Source organism: Prunus avium, chromosome 8 (genome assembly GCF_965620075.1).
Source record: "Prunus avium chromosome 8, drPruAviu1.hap1.1, whole genome shotgun sequence".
NCBI classification, from domain to species: Eukaryota; Viridiplantae; Streptophyta; class Magnoliopsida; order Rosales; family Rosaceae; genus Prunus; species Prunus avium.
The window spans coordinates 932,692-954,125 of record NC_142291.1 but is presented as its reverse complement, the minus strand read 5'-3'; the positions used below and the strand labels follow the sequence as shown (position 1 = coordinate 954,125).

Here is a 21,434-nt window from a genome sequence, read left to right as displayed (position 1 = left end):
GATCTATGTAACACTATCAGGTCCTATGGTAAGGATCTTTATAATTTACTTGTCTGAAATGTTTAAGGACACCTATGAGAAGGAACTGACTGAATTTTGCTCATGTTCAAGACGGTGTTAGAAATTCCCTTTGTTATTGTGCAAGTTTTTTCTGTTACACAATTGACTTTGCCTTTTTCCTTTAACCTATTATCATTGTTCACAAGATTGCCTGCTTGGCTATGCAATTCTAATATTTTATGTCAAAAAAGTCTGTCGTCCCCATCTAAATTAAATTGTGTTATTCTTCCTTCAACAGTTTGCAACATAACAATAACTTACTGTTGATTAGTTGGCTCATGTTTTGGTTGATTGAGAGGCGACTGTAATGTGTGCTTGTGGGTTCAAACAGTATTTGAAGGGAACGCATGCTATTTATTTGAGTTCGTTTAACAATTTAATGTCATGATTCGAATCATCTATTTTTTTGGCTCCTCATTCTAATGTTCTTTTAAACGGCTATCAAAATCTGTAATCGTTTAGGCATTTTATTATTGCTTTGAACATTTTATTGTTCATCAACAAAATTGTGTTTTTTTTTTCTCATTTGGATAAACAAATATTCTAAATGTAAGTTAATTTTTTGCAAGGACGATATTCTAATTATGACCTATAAAACATGGATTTAATTGCTACAATTGCATGAAGAGCTTGACTTGTCGCGTGACCAAATATTTGTGATTCAACTCCGTGACACCAAACCATATTGGTATTGCACGTACAAACAACATCCCATCAAACAACACAACTTATGGCTGCCTGCTTGGGTGAGTAAAGGAGATGACATGGTTACATGTGTGCAGAGATTTTTCTTTTTCTTTTCGTATTTTAGATGTATTTGATTATATTATTGAAGTTTATATAGTGAAATTTATTTATTTATTCTTTTGTTAACTGGCTTTCATTATTTTTTGTCTTTTTCTTTCCACGACCGATTGCAAGGGCCAGTGTTTGCTTTTTGAAGTTGGCCAATAGCTGTTCATTTCACAACGAACTTATGGTGGTAAGCCCAGTAGAATTTTCCTTCCATAAGATAAGTGATAAGCCCCGTGTGGCTGAAATCGTGGCTTTCATTATTTTTTGTCTTTTTCTTTCCACGACCGATTGCAAGGGCCAGTGTTTGCTTTTTGAAGTTGGTCAATAGCCGTTCATTTCACAACGATCTTATGGTAGTAAGCCCAGTAGAATTTTCCTTCCATAAGATAAGTGATAAGCCCCGTGTGGCTGAAATCGTCACTAGATTCTTTTGGGTTTGGCTCATCTTTCCACCTTTTCTATATTCAAATTCGTTCTACCATTGTGAGCAACTAGTTTGGATACAAGGCCAGTTATGGCCTTACCAACAGACCTCTTGATTGGCAAAATTGTGACCATTTTTGAGAACGAAGCATCCTCCATAGCTGGTGTTCGTGATGAAATTGATGACATGAAGAAGGAGCTTGTAAGCATGAAGGCCTTCCTAAATGATTTTGAGGGCAAGAAGGCACTCACCGAAGGTGTGGAGACGTGGGTTGCAAGCGTCAGAGGCATGGCCTATGATGTTGAAGACATCATTGACGAGTTCATGTATCACATGTATGAGCGAGGATGTCATGACGGCCGATTTGCAAGGTGGTTCCACCAAACCATTCTCATTCCACAGAATGTTTGGTTCAGACGTCAAATGTCAAAGAAGTTGCGGAAAATCTCAAGAATGATTAAAGACATTCCGGAGAGGTATCAGAGATATGGTGTCGGTGGATTAGAAGGAACAAGTAGTACTTGTGATGATGTTGGCAAATGGATGCGGAACCAAGCGGAATCTTCTCTTTTTATTAAGGAAGATGAGCTCGTGGGGATTGAAAGAAAGAAGCAACTATTGATCAATTGGTTGATGAATGGAGAGCAACAGCAAACGCTTATCTCTGTGGTGGGGATGGGCGGATCAGGGAAGACGACTTTAGTTGCCAAGACCTTCAACGACGAAAGGGTCAAGAAACAATTCCACTGTTGTGCTTGGCTAACTGTTTCACAAACTTATGTGATTGACGACTTGTTTAGAAGCTTGATTAAGGAATTCCACGAAGCAAACAAGGAAAAGGTCCCTGCAGGCATGAAAACCATGACATATAGACAATTGCTACAGGTGCTGGTTAATTACTTGGAATATAAAAGGTACATGGTTGTATTGGATGATGTGTGGGATATCAAACTTTGGAAAGAAATTTGGATAGCACTCCCAAATACAAAGCGTGGAAATCGAATCATGCTTACTACTCGAAGAGAAGACGTAGCATCCTATTGTTTTGGAGTACAAAGTCATATTCACCACATTCAACCCCTCGAAAAGAACGATGCTTGGGAGCTATTCAGCCGCAAAGCATTCTCAGCTTACCAGAATAAATGTTGTCCACCAGATCTTCAATCATTGGCTGAGCAACTTGTAAAAAAGTGTGAAGGCCTACCTCTGGCAGTCGTGGCTTTAGGTGGTCTGATGTCCAACAAGGAGCCATTCGAGTGGAAGCAAGTCTACAACAGCTTAGACTCGCATTTAACTAAGCCGTTGCCAGAGCGAGTGGAGAACATCTTATTTCTTAGTTTTGATGATTTACCATACCCATTGAAGCACTGTTTTCTATACTGTTCCCTTTTCCCAGAAGACTATCCAATTCGAAGAAAGAGGCTCATTAGGTTGTGGATAGCTGAAGGGTTTGTTCAAGATGAAAAAGGCGCCACACCTGAAGAAGTTGCTACGAGCTATCTTATGCAGCTCATTTTCCGTAGCATGCTACACGTTGTTAAGAGGAACGACGAAAGTGGAAGGCCCAAAGCATGTAAGATGCACGATCTTATGCGGGAGATTGCTCTGTCTAAATCAGAAAAAGAAAAGTTTGGTGCTGTATATGATGGAAAAGAAGTTATGGACGAAGTTCAAGTGCGCCGCTTGTCAATTCAAACCACTGGAGGAGAAATTAAATTAGGCACTGGTATGGCACAACTTCGTTCTTTTCTTGTGTTTGTTTCTGACGTGTCCTCATCCTCTTCCTCGAATACATTGCCCTCTGGATGCAAATTGTTGAGGGTGCTAGATTTGGAATATGTTCCAATTGATATACTGCCAAAAGAACTTGTATACTTATTCAATTTAAGATACTTAAATTTAAGGGGAACTCCAGTTAAGAAGCTTCCTGAATCCATTGGAAAGCTCCGCAACCTTCAAACTTTGGATATCAGAGACTCAAAGATAGAGGTACTTCCAAGTGGAATTGCCAAGTTGCAAAACTTGCGCCATCTAATTATGTTTCGTGTCGCTAAAGAAACTAGGGCCTTCAGATATGTGAATGGGACAAGATCACCGTCAAATATATGCATGTTGAAGAAATTGCAAGTTTTGACGTGTGTTGAATTAGAAGGAAACATTGTTAGACTTGTGGGTAATATGACCCAACTTAGAAGGATTGGAATTACGAATGTAAAAGAAAGAGACGAGATGGACCTATGTGCCTCAATTCAAAAGATGAAGCAACTTCACTACTTGTTTCTAATGACAAGCGATGAAGAGGAGGTTCTTCAAACAAACAAACTATGCTCACCTCCTCCCCACCTTCAAATGGTTATTTTGGTTGGCAAATTGGAAATTGTGCCACGTTGGTTCTTTTCACTCCAGAGCCTCACACATTTGTATCTGCATTGGTCTAGAATTGAAGAAGATTTGCTACCTTACATTGAAGCACTGCCCAATCTGGGAGATCTTAAACTTGGTAATGCATATGCTGGCAGAGAGTTATGTTTCAGCAGAGGCTTTGTAAAGCTTAATTATTTGACTTTGTATGCTTGTCCCTTATTGAACAAGATAACTATAGAAAAAGGGGTAATGTCAGATCTCCAAGCCTTAAGGCTTGATAGCTGCCCAGAACTAAACACAACGCCAAAGGGTCTTCAATACCTCACTGAACTAAAAGAATTGAAATTGAGTCTTGTATCAAAGGAACTTACGGATTCCATACGAGAAGGAGGTGTGGATCGTGAAAAGGTACAACACGTCCTTGAGATCTACCATTATTACCAAACGTCACTGGGGATGTGTTATGAAAGGTTGTCCTAGTTGTTTTGGAAGGAGGTATGTAAGGTTTTAATTTAATTTTTTGGTCTCTTCGTTTTCTATGGAATCTTATGTAATTTGATCGTGAGTGTGTTTGCTATTTGATTATGTAATGCCTTAAGAAGCACTAATCAGGATCTAATGCTCAATTTTATTTTGAGAGTTTGCTAATTATCTTCTGCTGCTCTGGAAAACTTTTAATTTGTTTCAATTTGTTTGATCAAAATAACATAGTTGACGAAATTTTTTTGCAAGACCATCCCCTCTAATAGATTGCACTCTGCTCTATTTAGTAAGGAAGAGAGATGCGACATCATTGCTAATTCCATTCGCTTTCTTGCCTGATAGCCTGAAAAAAGCAATACATATTTAGTGGAAGTTGGCTAGTATAAGTCCACTCCATCCTTCTATTAAAATATATTGCCTTTTAAATTGAGTTATGAATTTAAGGTTTTAATATGATTTGTGAGCAATTGACAATTCATTTTGCTACTAATTTGAAGACTTTTTCAACATCACCAGAGTAAAATAACAATGCAAGGCAGGGGAATGGTTGAATCAGGAAGAAAATTAAAACCCTGCCTACTCCATTTCCAAATCAGTTAGCAAGAAGAAGAGAACAAAGTAAGCAAGTTGAATGAATATGGTTCTGTGGATAACTCCAGTTGACTTTTGAAAATCAAAAGAGCTTCTAGAGGCAGAAACTAACTAAGAAAATAGAAAGCATGGCTGAACGGCCTGAGCTGCTTCAAATTATGAATGAGACTAATTAAAAGCTTAATTCTTAGCCAATATTGTGAAAAATAAAAAATAGAAAATAACCAGGTAGCTGGAGAAGTCACATGCTGGTGGTTTTTGAGAAGATTAAGGATGAATCTTCATTAATGGCTGAGACAATTAAATTATTTAAGAATCTTGTAGAACTGTGATGGTTTTACCAAAGCAACAGAATATGATTAATAATTGCAAGGAACTTGATGGATGAACCAGAAATCCAGAACTATTAGCTCCTGACTAGTAGTGTTTGTTGGTGCAAATTCATCTTTGCACCGTGCTTCTCCAATTTGAGTCTTTAAAGGGATATGACAAGACAGAGCAATACCATAATCAAAATAAAATAAATGCACATATAACAGACTTGCAAATGAGAAGTGGCTTATATAACAGTGGTTAAAGGATCTAAAATGATTAAGCTTAGGAAAGTCAATGGAAGGACAGTAACTTACGGTGTGGGGAAAGAATCATGGGGCGAGCTTTCACCTTGCAGAAGCAGTCGCAGATGATGTTTCGTAAATTTGGTCAATTTCGCGGATGTGTTGTACCTTTGGATGATCCACGCCTCCTTCTCGTATATTTTCTATAATTTTCATTGGAACAGACCCCAATCTCAATGTTTCTAGACTCCGAAGGAATTCAAGACCATGTGGTAATGCCTTTAATTTCATGCAGCAATGAAGTACTAACAACTGAGTTTCGGCATCCACCTTCTTTTATTGTTATATTTTTCAAGAAGGAGAAATTAAGCAACTCCAGATGTGTGAGCTTTGCGAAGCCTATTTTGAAGCACAACTCCTTCCCAACATAGGCATTAACAAGGATAAGCCTTCTAAGACAGGGCAGTGCTTCAACGTGTGGTAGTATATCTTCTTTAAGTCTGGACCAACGTAGACTGATATCTGTGAGGCTCCTGAGTGAAGCAAACCAACTTGATACAGTTGCTAGTTTGTCACTCAAAAGAAGCCTTTGAAGGTGTGGCGGAGGACCTGGAAGAAAAGCAAGTGCATCGATTCGAAGAAATTCCTCTTCACTTGTTACCAATAAATACAGATAGCGAAGGAGCTTCATCTTTTGAATTGAAGCACAAAGGTTCATCTCATTACTTCCTTTTACAATGGTTTTGTGGAGCAAGCTTGCAAATCTACCCCCACTCTGCTGCTCATGCATGTGGTACATGAACTTATCAATGATATCTTCAACATCATAGGCCAAATCTCTCACGCTAGCTACCCATGTCTCCTCTCCTTCTGTCTGCGGTTTCTTCCCCTCAGCATCCTTTAGGAAGGATTTCATGCTTATAAGCTCTTGCTTAATCTCGTCAACTTGATCACGAACACCTACTATGGAGGATGCTTCGCTCTCAAGAATGCCTACAACTTTGCCAATCAAGAGATCGGTTGCAGCTGAGGCCATATTTGCTCTTCTACTGTATCTTCTTAATCATAAAATCATATGATCAGAAATGGAATTGCCCTTACCATCTCTCTAAGAAAATTTTGTGAGAGAATTTCTGGTGTGGTAAATCAAGACATAGAACAGAGTTGAAAACATAATTAAATGGAAATCAATAGATAACATTCCAAAATTAGAGTAGAGAGTGACATAACTATAGCAGAGTCCAAAATAATTTCAGTGACCATTTCAACTTTGTAGGGGATTCTGGTGCTCCATAAATGAAAGAAATTAGAAATCTTTTCTTAATCACACCAAATTGCAAATGCTCCCTCACTTACATTACTATATCAGACTGACATGTGGGAAATTAAATATATCTTGGGTTCTCTGAACTCAGAAGCAAGTGATGTAAGTCCACTCCCTCCTTCCAACTTCTATTAAAATATATTAGCCTTTGAATAGGAGTGCTGTCATATAATTATTTATGTAAGTTTGCTCCCCATTAAAGGAAGATTTCTGCTACCCGATTAAATAAACAGAGCATGTATATGTGGTGTCAGACTTTGATTAATCTGAACCTAAAATGCAGCATCCTTCTTAGTCAATGTAGTCTAGAAGACAGCACAAGTTAGGGGAAGAGTGAAATAAGTAAACTAACAAATTAAAATTGAGAAATAAAATGCAAAAGAAAGATCAAAACTGGGAAATTTCTATATATATGTTTCTATTTCTTTTAATACAAGCGATAATCGTCTTTAAATTAATCTAATTTAAGGGGAGGGGAATTCGAACTTGGGTGCAAAGGGTCCAGCTTATTGCATTGGTCAACTGACTTAACCCATATTTGCATATTATTTGTCTCGCTTTATAACACAGATATATCTGTTATACTAGATGGAAGATTGGGCAATATAAGCAAATCCTCTTTTATATCGCATGAAAATAATAAGCTCATAGTAAGAAAAGCATTGGTTTGCTTCAATACCATTTTCTTTTGATACAATGGACTGCTTTAATTGTAATAAAGATGGTTTTGTGCAATGAGCATTCTTTGCTTGAGGTTTTAGTTCCTAGTTGTCAAGGTTGAATTTGGGTTCCTGTTCTGTTTTATGGCCGTACCATCTTGTTGGGTTCTTTTCCTTGTTTGCTCTTCTGGGTTTTATTGTCTTCTCCATTTCTTAGATTGTTGCAGTTTTGGTTTTTGGGTCTTGCTTTAGTGAGCCATTAAGTTGGGGACAATGGGGAGGCACATTCACGAGATATTTTTTCTATTTCAAGTCTGTTAAGTGCAACTTCGAATTATATTTCCATGTATCCTTTTATTGATCAGTCTTCGAAAGTAACATTTGCTTACCATTCCCATCAAACAAACCACAATCTTCTATCGCTACTTGTCTCAAATCAATCATTGGTTTTTTTTTTATCGTCTAACGAACAATAAGCAACACAGAAAACAGGACTTGAACTATCAACAAAGATCAATAAGCTATTATTATCTGGAAGATAATCAACACACAGCCTTAGAAGACCATGACCATCAATGAATTGCACAATTTAGAGATTACATTGAGATTTTATAGTAACATGGAAATTTCTGCCAAAAATTTATTTTGCTCTGTTACTCTGTTTAAACAATGGATCAAACTAAATTTGGCTCGACAAGTAAATAAGAATAGATGAAATTCTTACTTCAATTTGGAGGATGTTTTGTCTGCAAAAAACTGACATTCAGGGCTGATAATCCAACAATATCGGGGCTCCTGAGCTGATCAAGCTGTTTCTTAGCGCGGCGAAGCAAGTACTCAATGTAAAGGAAATTTTTGCGGTCTACCTCCTTGGCATTCCGGCGGAACTCACTTGACACAAGTGACTCAATCTGCTGTCGATCTTGAGCAGATTTTGCACGGGCTGCCCTCAGAAACCCTCTGTATAGACTAAGGACTTGTTTCTGCATCCCAGAAAGCCTTGGTCCACGGGAGACTCCCATTGCATCTTCTTTTGTTTGGCACCAGATTTGCTTTTGAGAACAACTTCAAAACGTTATGAAAAATATTTTGACTTTGTTGTTTCTTCTGTATACAAACATAAATTTGTATGTTTATCTATGTTGCACCGGTACCGGTACGGATACAATACGATAAGCCGATACGTCAAAAACTGGGATACAGGTACGTCCTGATACGGAGATTAAAATAATATAAATTAAAAATAATAAATAGCAAAATTGATATTTCATCCATCATGTTATAATTATTCAATGCATAAAACAAAATACTAGTCTCCATAAGAAAAGAAGAACAGAAGATACAGTCAGCAGCAGCAACTATGAAGAAAAGAAGAACCGACTCAAAATACCACTGGTTGGGTCGAGTTGCCGCCTTCTTCCTTTTTCAGTGTTTCTTTTTCTTTCTCTTCGTTGGAATGGATCTGAGCAGAGCAGAGAGAAAAGCATCCCCTAAAACTAAAACCTAGCCTCGATGTCGACACGTGTTTTACAATATCAGGTTTCGCAATTTACCTTCTTCAGCCCAAATATTCTTTTTGTTTTAAAAAACACACAAAAGTTTTCTAATATTTGCAAAATAACCCCACCGTATCCTTGACCGTATCGGGACAGTATCGTGCCCGTATCCTTCGTGTATTGGAGATGTATCAGCCAGTCAACTTCGCTGAAAGTCCACAATACTCCATTTCGCATATCTAATACGTATAGGGGACGTATCAAGTAAGTATCATATCTGATACTTGCATACCCCTGTCTAGAGGAGCATGGGTGCAACATAGATGTTTTTTGAAGAGGGTTCCTATCACAAGGCACAACAAGTCACATGAAAAGCTGATCGCTAGATACAGCCAATACATGCATTGGAAATTTCAAATAAGTGTTGGATTAAACTAACAAAGCCATGTTTTGCATAACATTGCTCAGCATGAAATCCAAGTAATGACTTAACAAGAAATATACAAGTACAGCAAGATTGATTGTAAAGATATCATGGTTCGTATGCATATTGACATGCTTAAAATGAACCTAGCTACGATGCAATATTCACATGTTTTAAATTTATTTTTTTCCTCTCACTCCATGATGCAATCCATGGAGGACTTTCCTCATATAGGTAGTGAGCATGAGAACAAAATGAGCCTTCACAATTCCAAGTGCAGATAAGTTATGCCCTTGATTTGATTCAGAGGAAAGGAAACACATTATAGATTATATCCCGCGTAATATCGAGAGATGAAAATGTGATTAAACTCGAGCAACTAAACAAAGAAGAACACATGGCAAAAAGTCACTTTTTGTTCCTGGTTTTAATTTCGTCAATTTTGATCATATTATTTCAATTCCAAGAAATTTAAGGATAATTATCAATTTTTGTCAAATAATTGTAAATGCCGTTACTTAAGAAACACATGCCACTTGCTTGGAGGGGTATTTCGGTCCAAAAAAAATAAGGGAGAGAGGAAGGCGACCGGTTTAACCTCAAGGCCAAAGGGTTGGGCTCTGCTCGTCTGGGTCTTGCATGGTGTTTTGATGCAGCTTGTGCTCGCCGGAAGGAGGTTAGTTGGGATTTGCTGAGAGCAGAGCGGGTGTTGGGTGCGGCCCTTGTGACTCCAGCTGATCTCTCACCGCTAGTGTTGTGGTAGCCTTCTCCTTTTGTATATATACCATGGTATGTTTTATTATAACATGTGTGGCCATACACTATGGTCCCATTTGGTTCATGGGAAAAGAGACTTGGGAATGAGAAATCAATTGCTTTCCCATGTTTTGGTAAGTCTTGGCATGGGAAATTATTGTCGGGCACATGGGACAGTACGAGGGAAAGTGAAGCCCCTCCTCCCAACTTGGGTTTTGTTTTCCCTCTTCATGGGAAAGTTTGGGAAAATGAACCAACATTAAATACACATTTTTCATGACCATTTTGTCCTCATTAACAATTTAGAATTACAATATATCATTAAATGCATTCTTTTTTATTTGATTTAATATGGGTATAATTGGAAAATTATACAAACTTTGTTTTCCATTCCTACTCAAAACAAACATGGGAAAGAAAATAAAATAATATCTCCCGATTACTTTCCCAACAATACCAAATGTGGAAAATGAATATTTCATTTCTCATCCCTTGGGAAATGACATGTGAAGTGATTTCTCCTCAAATCCGTTCTGTGAACCAAAAGGGGCCTATAGACATGGCTATACGGTATACCATGTTTGAATTAACATGGTATGTTTTAAAATATACTATTTATAGTGTATGGCCGCGTGTGTAGAGATATACCATGTTTATACAATAAGAAACATAAATAGTATGTTTTAAAGAAAGCCGAATTAGAGACATGGTATGATTCGATAAATATATCGTGTCTATAGTGTATGACTGTACGGCTATACTCTTTAAAGAAAGAAACATTGTAAGTCGAGTGTAAGAAGCATACCATGTCTATTCAATAAGAAACATAAATAATATACAATAATACTAATACTCTTTATTAGTTTTTTTTTTTTTTTTTTTGTTGAGATAAAGCGATTTCATTGAAGACAAAAAGAGATTACAAAATATCCTCTACCAAAACATCACACACGGCATCAGGAGGGTCCTGTAGCCACGTTAATGTTCCTGGTAAGGTAATAGCCAAACGAGCTAAGCGGTGGGCTACTCGATTAGCCTCTCTAAAAGCAAACTGAATAGAAGTATTCTCTAACTGGGAAAGTAAAAACTTGCAATCTGAAAACAGAAAACTTAAAATGGACCTATCCTCATGCGCGGTTTGGACAGTCTGAATCACTCCTTGCGCATCACCCTCAATGATCTTTGGCCCCGGGCCAAGGTCATGGGAAAATAGAATGGCTGCACGGAGAGCAAGAATTTCAGCATGTTCTAGGGAAGAGACGTGGCTGAATCGACATGCACGGGCAGCCACGAAACATCCTGCAGAGTCTCGAGCCATAATCCCCCCTCCTCCGGAACCAGTTTGCACATGGAGAGCCCCATCAACATTGATCTTTATGGCTCCAAGAGGGGGTTTCTGCCATTTCGCCTGGGCTCGTGAGAGCGGCTGCAACATGGTAGGCTGATGCTCTTTGAATTCTTGCAGCAATCGCACAGCGCCATCAACAACTTCACAAGGGCTTCTACGCTTTGCTGTCCATACGACCGTGTTGCGCTCATTCCAGAGATTCCATATAAGCATAAAAAGAAGCTCAGTTTTATGACGATCCCCACCCATCAGAATATGCTCGAGCCAGCCATTGAGGTCCCGTGTATCATGATCACGCCATTCAGTCTGCAAAGGGCTGTTCTGCCAGATTAAAGCTGTGAAAGAGCAGTCCAAGAGAACATGATGTAGTGTCTCCTCCCGGGCCCCACACAACCCACAAACACCAACATCCCCTTGGATTCCTTTGCTGCGCAGCCGTTCTCTTGTGGGAAGGATGTTGAGAAGCACACGCCAGATGAGCACCTTAACCTTGGGAGGAACACAAATTTGCCAAAGCCGGGACCACGCTTGCGTTGAAACTGTTAGCAATAGTCAATTAATGAGGATTAGTTTGGCACCTACAATGGTTGGTAGCCTACAATGTTTAGTCAATTAATGTGTTAATTATGTAGTCAATTAATGTGTTAATTATGTAGTCAATTAATGTTTGGCACCTACAATATTTGGGGGGCTTGACTAGGTTGGTTGCCTAACTAGTTTGGTTGCCTAATTAGTTTGGTTGCCTAACTTGGGGGGCTTGACTAATGTCTTAGGAACTTGTATATATATGTGTTGATTGTAAGGAATGAAACATAAGTGAAAAATCAGAAAATATTCTACAACTCTCATTCTCTCTACACTTTCCACTCTCTACTCTCAATATTCTCTATGTTTTAGCATGGTATCAGAGCCTAATGGCTAATCCTTAAGATCCTCTATCAAATTGAGAGTCGTTGGCATTTTTTCATGTTGCTGTAAATTCTCTTGTTTCTATTAAATTTCCTCTCTTTTATCTGTATGGGCAATAAGTCCCTTGGCCACGATGGCCTAATTTGTTTCCTATGGGCAGTACGTTCCTTGATCACCATGATCTCTTTCCTCCGTGAGCCTCGTCATCGCTCACCGAGCCATTTCCTTTCCTCCGCGAGCCTCGTCACCGCTCGCTGAGCCTTTTCCTACTCGGCCTTGTCTCTGTCATACCGAGCTACACTACTGACGATGTTCCCTTTGCACAGCCACTCTGGTGTTTGCATCATCTCTCAAGCTCTAACGAGCTCCCTTATGTTTTTCTTTGACTTTTCTGCTGGTCTCTGTCTTCTTTGCTGCTCTCTTGAGCTGCCTTTCTCCTTCTCCTTTTTTGAGCAACCTATCTGTTTCTCTCTTTGCTCTCTAACGAGCTCTCCTTTCAACTATCTCTCTTTCCAACCCCTCTCTTTGTTTAGCTCCCGTTCTTATCCTTTCTTCTTCCAATTTGCTCTTCTTTTCTTTATTGATTTTATTTGCTTTTGCCAACTTGTTGGCCCAAGGGTGTTTTATTTTCTTGTCTTATTTCTACCTTGTCTACCTCTTTTTCCTTTTCAATTTGACTATTTCTCTCTCTCACGCCAACATCTTGTGTTTTCTTATTTATGGTTTCTTTTCTCACCACCTATCACATACTTCTTACTTTATTCCCTTTTATTTCCTTAAATTATTTCTTCCACTCTATTTCCATCCCATTTTTGTCTGGTATATTTCTTCTCCCTTGTTGACTTACACTTTTCTCTGTGTTACCCAAGTGAAGGTGTTTTCTCCTCATCTCTTCGTTCTCATGCACACCACATTTGTGCCTAATGTTTTGACTCTTTTCCATCTTTTATTCCTTTTCTCCAGTTGTCGGATGCCCATCTCCATTCCACATTTCCTTACATTTGTTTCTACCACGAGACTGGCATGTTTGAGTCTCTTTACTATTATTTCATTTTCTCTTCTTCCAAATCTCGACCCTCTACCAGTGTCAGATTTGAGGGGGAGATAGATGCAACTTTATTTGGGTGCTGCAACTTTATTGTCATTACCGGTGTTGCTTTCTCCAAATCTCGACTCTCATACGTCGTCGGATTTGAGGGGGAGTGACACTGCTGCTCATCTATTCCGCTGCCTGCAATTCAGTTACCTATCTGCCATGACTGATTCTTCTACATCTGAGCTTCAGTCAGCTTCTGTTTCTCAAGTGCCACTGCTTTTATGGTTCTGACAACCCCTTCTCTTCAGGGGGAGAGGAGGAGTGAAGAGAAGTTGTGTCTGCAATAATGGAAGTATTTGTGACGCTGCTAGTATTGTTGTTGCTTACACCATCCTTTGATGGTGCCAGCTCCTGCCTTTTGTGTCCCTTTGCTGTTAACAGTGTTGTTGCTCCTACCTGTTATGAGAGTTGTTGGGGACAGTGTTGCTGGGGATAGTTATATTGCTCTTGCTGGTGCCAGTGTCTTAGATTTCTCTCACTTGTGCCAGTACCACTGATCATATGGCTTCATCGACCCCTTCTCTTCAGGGGGAGATGGGGAGTGAAGAGAAGTTGCCTCTGCTGTTGCTACTGCCACAGTTGTCTGCCCTGCCTTGTCTTGCTGGTGCCAGTGCCTTATATTGCTCTTGCTGGTACCATTGTTGCTCTTGTTGCTGCCAGTGTTGTTGTCTCTTGTTGAGGACAGTGTTGTTGTTGCTTCTACCGTGTTCTTGCCTTTACCGGTGTGTTTCCGATGTGGTTATGCCCGTTGACCTTACCTTTGCTCTTGACTTTCCGTATTTGTCATGCCTTACCTTATCTTTAGGGTTTTGTTGCCCTATCTGGGCTTTCTTTGCCATGCCTTGCCACCTTGCCTTTGCTTGGCCTTTATTTGCCTTACCTTGCCTTACCCTTTCTTTTTAGGGTTTGGTTTTACCTTGACGTGCCTTTCCCTATTTTAGGGTTTGGTTGTGTCCTTGCCGTGTTCACAGGGTTTCTGTGACCTTGCCGTGTTCACAGGGTTTCTGTGTCCTTTACCTTACCTTTGCCGTGTTCACAGGGTTTCTGTGTCATTTACCTTACCTTGCTGTGTTCACAGGGTTTCTGTGTCCTTTACCTTACCTTTGCCGTGTTCACAGGGTTTCTGTGTCCTTTACCTTACCTTTGCCGTGTTCACAGGGTTTCTGTGTCCTTTACCTTACCTTGCCGTGTTCACAGGGTTTCTGTGTCCTTGCCGTGTTCACAGGGTTTCTGTGTTCTTTGCTTTGCCTTTGCCTTGTTCGCATGGTTTATGTGATCTACCGACCAACTGGCTGCACTTGGATTTGGTGTTGCCACCGACAGACCGAAATGATTAACTTCGATGTGGCCTTTGCTCCACGTGTGGCCCACCATGTAGTGGTCCCACGTGAGGGGGCATGTTGAAGTGGATCGACATTCTATTAAGAAGAAGCTTGATGCGGAAATATTAATAACGACAGTCTCTCTTTTGGCAAGTTGGTCATTGATGATATCTATGCACCAACTTGAGGGGGAGTGTTAGCAATAGTCAATTAATGAGGATTAGTTTGGCACCTACAATGGTTGGTAGCCTACAATGTTTAGTCAATTAATGTGTTAATTATGTAGTCAATTAATGTGTTAATTATGTAGTCAATTAATGTGTTAATTATGTAGTCAATTAATGTTTGGCACCTACAATATTTGGGGGGCTTGACTAGGTTGGTTGCCTAACTAGTTTGGTTGCCTAATTAGTTTGGTTGCCTAACTTGGGGGGCTTGACTAATGTCTTAGGAACTTGTATATATATGTGTTGATTGTAAGGAATGAAACATAAGTGAAAAATCAGAAAATATTCTACAACTCTCATTCTCTCTACACTTTCCACTCTCTACTCTCAATATTCTCTATGTTTTAGCAGAAACACCGTAGGACAGAGTGCGATCTGAAGTGCCTTCCCCTGCCTCCTCAAAAAGGAACTGACGATGCTACTTCATAGGCACTGCGCACAGTCAATTCACCCTTCTTTTCATAATGCCAGACCAGACGATCTGCTGGGCTTCTGCCGTAGTATTATTCTCGCTGTAAAGTCAATGGTTTTGTAACCCGTTCTTTTTTGTTACAAATTTTGTAACTCTTTTTATGTATAATGCTATTGGCTTACCACAACCATTTTTAAATGTTGAATTGTGCTTGGATTATAGCATTGAATGTTGAGTCATGGCGAATTGAAACTTAAAACTACCTTTGTACCAAAACAAAAACTTATAACTTTTTCACTTGAACAAAGAAAAGCTTCTGAAACAAAAAATGAACAAAAGCCTTAGACAGATGTGAATTGTTGGGGGTATTATAAGAGTCAAAAGAATAATATTAATTCTAATAATTTCCTGGATAGTCTTATCCTTGACTGTAATTCGGCTTTCTCTAAACATACCATGTCTATAAATAGTATACTGTATAGACATGGTATGTTTAGTATTATTGTATATTATTTATGTTTCTTATTGTATAGACATGGTATGTTTCTTATACTCGACTTACAATGTTTCTTTCTTTAAAGAGTACAGTTGTATGACCATACACTATAAATAGAATATTTTAAAAGTAAGTGTGAGACTGGTTGTCCTGTTTGTTTCTCTTCTTTTATTTTGTCAATGATTGGACCTAAATGCATCTCCACGTGAAAGATATGTATTCGATAAATAATGCACTTACAATAATTTGACAGAAATTGTGAATTTTTCCTTAAATTGCTTGGAATTAAAATTACATGGGCAAAATTGACGAAATGAAAACCGCAAGGAACTTAGTGGTAAAAATGATAAACCACAGGCAGCGGCGGACCCAAGAATTTTTCAGCGGAGGTGCAATTTTTAAACGCTAAGAGCTCCACACCAAAAAAAAAAAAAGAAAAAAAGAAAAAAGAGAAAGACAACTAAACATCCTTATCATTTAAACAATACGAATGTTATTCATAATTAATTAAAAAAATAACATTACACCTACAATTGTTGCCGACGAGGTTTCAAGAAGGAAAAAAAACGTTGGATTCTTGTGACGCACACACACGTTGATGAAATTGAGTAATGTTAAATTGGTCCTTTATAAAGAGAATTCCAATCCCAATTAAATAAGGAATTCCCAAAACCCAATTGAATAAAGATAACTCCCACTTAAAACCCAATTAAGTAAGGAATTATGAAAATTGGAAACCCAATTAAGTAAGGAATAATACAAATTAGAAAGCCCAATAGAATGGCCCAGCAGCAGCATCAGTTTCCTTATTTTTTTTCTTTTTTCTTTTTTTTCAAAACCCTAGTCCAAAACGACGTCGTTTTGGCTAGGTTTTTTTTTTTAAAAAACGCCTCTTTTAAAGCCTGGTCCAAAACGACGTCGTTTTGGCCAGGCTGTTTTAAAAAAAATAGAAGCTCGCGCGCGTTGCCCGCAGCACACACCAGATGCAGCGCCCAGCCCAGGTAGTTTGGGCATTTCATCGAACACGTTGCGTGCATCTCATTTGTGAAGCAGAGGTGCAACTCCAGCTGCTCTAATGGACTTTTCCGGCGACCGGAGGTGCAGGTGCACCTCCTTGCGCCTGCACAGGTCCGCCAGTGACCACAGGGACCAAAAGTGACTCTTTGCCAAACATCATTAGTCCGCAACGTTGTTGTTTCACTCATCTACTTGTTGTAGCTCATGTGCATCTTTCCTTTGTGGATGGGTTACTTGGCTACTTCTTTCTAATTATGGATTTGAGAGTGTTGCTACCACACAACTTTTAATGAAAATGGGGAGGACAAGTTTATCCATTTGTGAAGCAACCTACAAGAACTTGGCTAAAAATAAAGAAACGTTTTCAATTCAAATGGTCTCTAAAAATGTCCCCAAATTGCATTTTGGTCTCTTAACTAAATTTTCCGTTCCAATGGTCCCTCAACTTTTATAATGGTGCGAATTGGTCCTACCGTCTAACTCCGTCAATATTGCCGTTAATTTGAGGGTTAAAATCGTAAAACTTACTATGGATTCTGAACCTACATCAATCAAAGCCCATGGGCATGAAGAACCCAACAAGCCCCTCAATAGATTCAAGAAATTGCAAAGAGGAAAGGGCATACCTTGTTAATCACCTCGAAGGACGACCTCAAATACACCAAGAAAGAAGGGAAGTTGGTGCTAGAAGAAGGGTAGTTGGTGCCGGAAGAAGGGAAGCTGGTGCCGGAAGAAGGGAAGTTGGTGCTAGAAGAAGGGTAGTTGGTGCCGGGAGAAGGGTAGTTGGTGCTAAAAGAATATCGTATCTACTATTTCACGCTACCATCTCCTTCAGCACCATTGTTGATCTCATTATTTATGCAACCAGCTGACCCATCATTGCAATTATCCCCATGTTCTTCTACGCAGACTTTGGCATCATCATTATTCTCAGGCATACTTGAGAATTGGTCTTTCTGAAGATGGATACCTCAGCAACTAATACTTGCAAGAACTTCTTCTCGTGGCTATATGACAACTCCTGAAAAAGATAAATACATCAGTTAAAGAAGAATGATCATGTCTCAAGAGTACATTTGCAGTGCTTACTTTGACATTTAATTGACTTGCTATTATGGATGCGAGCGTTAGAAGTTGTCACAGAAGACTTCACATACTGAGCATGCTTGGGGATTGGTGCAGAAAGTTCTTCTCCGGCCTTGAGAGGGCTAATCGCGACCACTTTTGCACTAGCCTTGGATGACGATCAAGCAGAGAAATGCACAAACAACATGCAAAGATAATAGGCAAGCTCATTAATCAAGCATTTGATCATGATATAATACCAACTCACACAACATATACTATGCCAAGCTCATAGAGGAATAAATGAGGCCAACACGCTCAATGCTAAAACATGCCAAGCGAAACTTATAGACGAACTTTCCTACCATGTCAGCTGGACATCCCACCTTTGGAAAATCGCTAAAAATCAAGCCTATAACCAAAAAATCCCAAACTTTCCAGATTCTTACTAGACATATCAAACTTCATTTTTCTAAAATTTCATTACATTTAGAGTTCGGGAAGGCTGTCAAACAGATTCCCAAAACATGTCATGCAGCAGGAATTGCACAACCTCAGCAGCTTAGCCCATACTTTGAAACTACTCCAAAAATTCATTTTTGCTTCAAATGACACAAGACCAGTTCCAACATGACCATTGAAAAGCCTATTTTCATATGTCGAAAGCTCCAACCCAGATTTGAAAAGAAATTTTTCAAAAGTTCAAAAAACAGCCAGCAAGCTACTTTGAGTCATTTTCACGAACACTTAGCATGCATTACCTAAGTAAGCTTGTGGAAGGTCTTGTTTATCACCAAGCTAAAACCCTAAATCACAAGCTCAACCACAGAATTCAGTGCCTAATTCACAAATTTTGAGAAATACGAAGGAACTCAAGCTTCAAGAAAACAAGCATGCATCAAAGGCATCAACATCAATCCATGTACACACTTTGGAAAAATGAGAGCAGAGAACAATACAATGGTCGGATGATCCCCAATTTTGGATATGTGGTAAACAACATAATTTCAAGCAAGTTTCATGAAGTAAGCACAATCACCAGAGCAGTAGATATCAAGAACAAGTGCAGAAACCGAATCTACAGGAACTCACCAGCCATTGATGAATACAGAAGCTACAGACCCGTTTTGAGGCATCAGAAAAATTCAGAAAATTCTCAAAATTTTATAGACTTTAGTCTTCGAGCAGATGAACAACTTTCATGAAGAAAGTTTTATGATCGGAACTTTCGAAATGTTACTTCTGAATTGATGAACAGTACCCACGGGTTTGGATTCTTGAAGAAGGAGAAGAAGGAAGAAATAATAAATGAAAAAGAAGAAGGAGGCAGTTGGCATTGGGAAACCGCAAGTAACTGTTGGAGATTATCATTACACGCCGTCATTTTGCACGGGGAAGAAGAAGGGTTTCCTACAGGTGCAAATTTGATTTTTGGGTTGGGTTTTAATTATCAGGCCCATTCCAGCACTTATCCATGACCCTAATAATTAAGGGGGCTAATGTTGAGGCCCAAAAAATCCATGGTTGGGCCCGAATGAATTCATGGCCCAAAAGCGATATATTATCGAGAAAAGACTCAATTTGGAGCACGCAAAAATCTGCCATGCACGAGTTATACTTCGCATGCCATGCCAAATAAAAATCCGTCATGCTAGAAAATAAGATTAAAAGCATAAAATGCATTTAGCTCTGCAAATCCATGCTAATTATCTTATCAAGCGTCGTAATTAAAAGCATGCCAAGCAACATGCCATGCCAAGCGGGAAATCGTTATTTCACACCCAATTACACTACAAGCTTAAGTGGGCCCAAGCCACTCAAATGCCCGGGGCTTGCTTGAGTGGGTTGTGGTATGGATGGTAACAAGTTATCATGGGGCCCATCAATGGGTTAAGAAATGGAAGTCTCGGGTCGCTTGGGGGCCTCGGGACTCAGGCCCATTTTCTTAAGCCCAAACATGGGTAAGCACAAGGAAGGAGATGAACCATTGCCTCAACCAAAATAGCCCATTAACCCAATTAGAATAAACTAGCCAAAATAAGCCCATTAGTCCAATTAGAGTAAACTAACCAAAAGCCCAACATTTGACAAAGCCACCCCATCCATTGGATAGATCATGTGGATAAAAAGCCAACATAATTAGGATAGAAACTAGCTCAGACTCTGGCACTCAGTTTGGAACCAAAACCACAAAACCAACGTTGGAAATCTGCACATGGGAGGCTGCTGGGAACTAGTTCCAAGTATAGGAATTCAAGAAACCAAGGAATTTTAGCACGCAAGAAGGATGCCACCCCTTAAACCAACGGGTACAGCCACTTTCTTGCCTTCATCAGACTTGACCATGGAAAGAGGAAGAAAGAGGAGGAAGAAGATGAGTGAAAAGGGGAAGCTCCCTTCTGAGGCAGCCGCTGGAAGAGGCTTGGAGCACCCAAAATCTCTGATTTTAGGGGATAGGGCAGAGCTGGCTTTGCCACCATGAGATAAGTCAAGAAGGAAGAGAAGAAAGGAAGAGAAAAACTTAGCTAAGTTAGGAAGAAACCATTAGGGTTTCTTGGAGAAGAGCAAACCCCAGCAACTATAAATAGGGCCTCTTCTACCCAGCCAAAAGAACAATCCACAGCCTTCAGAGAGCAAGCTTTCTCTCTTGAAAACCCAGTAAATTTTCGTGCTTTGGTAGCCCATCTCCCCTGCTTTGGCAAAATCGCTACAGTTTTAACAGAGTCACTGTCGAGCTGCCGGAAGCTGCGAAAACTACCCAAAACTCTCCTCCTTAGAACCTCTCCTCTCTCCCATTAGAATCCCTAACCTCCATAGGAACCCACAAACTTTCTCTTTCCCAAAGTGCTAAACCCATGATAACTTCGCTCTCATGCCACATGCCCCTCATGCCAAGCCTAGAAATTTATCTGTGAATGTAAAGAAATTATCTGTAAAATTGTTGTTGCTTTGTTGGAGAAGATAACCAAAATACTTCCTAAGGCTTTGCTGCCCTTTCGAGGTATTTTGGGGCTTAATTTCGAACTCAAACAAAGGGGGACAACTTCATCAGCCCAGCCCACTTGCTGCCGGAAGAAAAAGGCCCCTACATAAATTGGCGACTCTGCTGGGGATTAGGCCGCTATCTTCACCAATACTCCTAAAGAGGAAGACCATAAGCAATAAACCAGAGAAAATAAAGAGATAAGAACATTCCCTATGTCTTTATTTGTTTTTTCCTGTTGTTGGCTATCGACTTTGCAGAACAAACATAATATAAATTACTCACATGCTCTCTTTGTTTGTGTCTTAGATCTCCATTTCCAAGCAAAAAAAGACCTTGTATGAAGGCCGAGGGCTTTGGCAAGTCCATTATTCATGCCATTGAGCAAGCTACACATGCAAAGCCCAAATTACTTGGGGGCTTCGTGCCAAGCAAATTTTTTTTCAAAAAAAAAAGAGAGAAAAAGCCAGACACAAGCCAAGCATCTGCAAAGAGAATTGAACTTCTTTTTAAGTTTTCTGCCTAAGATGTTCCAGCAGTTGAAGAAGCCAAAATATGCCACAAGTATCCTGAAGCGCAAAAAGAAAAACTTCATATCTTGCACAAAGCTACGCATGCTCTTCAAC

At 39.5% G+C, this 21,434-nt stretch overlaps 2 protein-coding genes and 1 long non-coding RNA gene across 4 annotated transcripts; 1 reads left to right on the top strand and 2 right to left on the bottom strand.

Moving 5' to 3' along the window:
• Positions 1-1,116: 1,116 nt before the first annotated feature.
• LOC110747025 (disease resistance protein RPM1) lies at positions 1,117-4,291 on the top strand. Its single transcript, XM_021947240.2, has one exon. The coding sequence runs from the start codon at positions 1,370-1,372 to the stop codon at positions 4,121-4,123; it is 2,754 nt and encodes a 917-aa protein (XP_021802932.2). The 5' UTR covers positions 1,117-1,369; the 3' UTR covers positions 4,124-4,291.
• A 3,467-nt stretch (positions 4,292-7,758) lies between these two features.
• Positions 7,759-8,779, bottom strand: LOC110747368 (succinate dehydrogenase assembly factor 1, mitochondrial). 2 transcript variants are annotated; one of them, XM_021947558.2, is made up of 2 exons: positions 8,648-8,779; positions 7,759-8,467 (listed from the first exon to the last, which is right to left on the bottom strand). In XM_021947558.2, the coding sequence occupies exon 2, from the start codon at positions 8,277-8,279 to the stop codon at positions 7,983-7,985; it is 297 nt and encodes a 98-aa protein (XP_021803250.2). In that variant the 5' UTR covers positions 8,280-8,467; positions 8,648-8,779; the 3' UTR covers positions 7,759-7,982. The 2 variants fall into 2 exon arrangements, with proteins under 2 accessions (XP_021803250.2, XP_088102287.1); XM_088246161.1 differs by having other exon boundaries at positions 8,639-8,752.
• Positions 8,780-11,533: 2,754 nt separating this feature from the next.
• LOC148291088 (uncharacterized) lies at positions 11,534-19,204 on the bottom strand. The gene is made up of 4 exons (XR_015826593.1): positions 18,918-19,204; positions 17,850-17,994; positions 17,387-17,781; positions 11,534-11,820 (listed from the first exon to the last, which is right to left on the bottom strand). It is a non-coding gene; the product is annotated as an uncharacterized LOC148291088 (long non-coding RNA).
• Positions 19,205-21,434: the final 2,230 nt, after the last annotated feature.

Coding starts and splice junctions, on each gene's coding strand:
- LOC110747025 (XM_021947240.2), top strand. CDS start 1,370: ATGGCCTTACCAACAGACCTCTTGATTGGCAAAATTGTGACCATTTTT.
- LOC110747368 (XM_021947558.2), bottom strand. CDS start 8,279: ATGGGAGTCTCCCGTGGACCAAGGCTTTCTGGGATGCAGAAACAAGTC.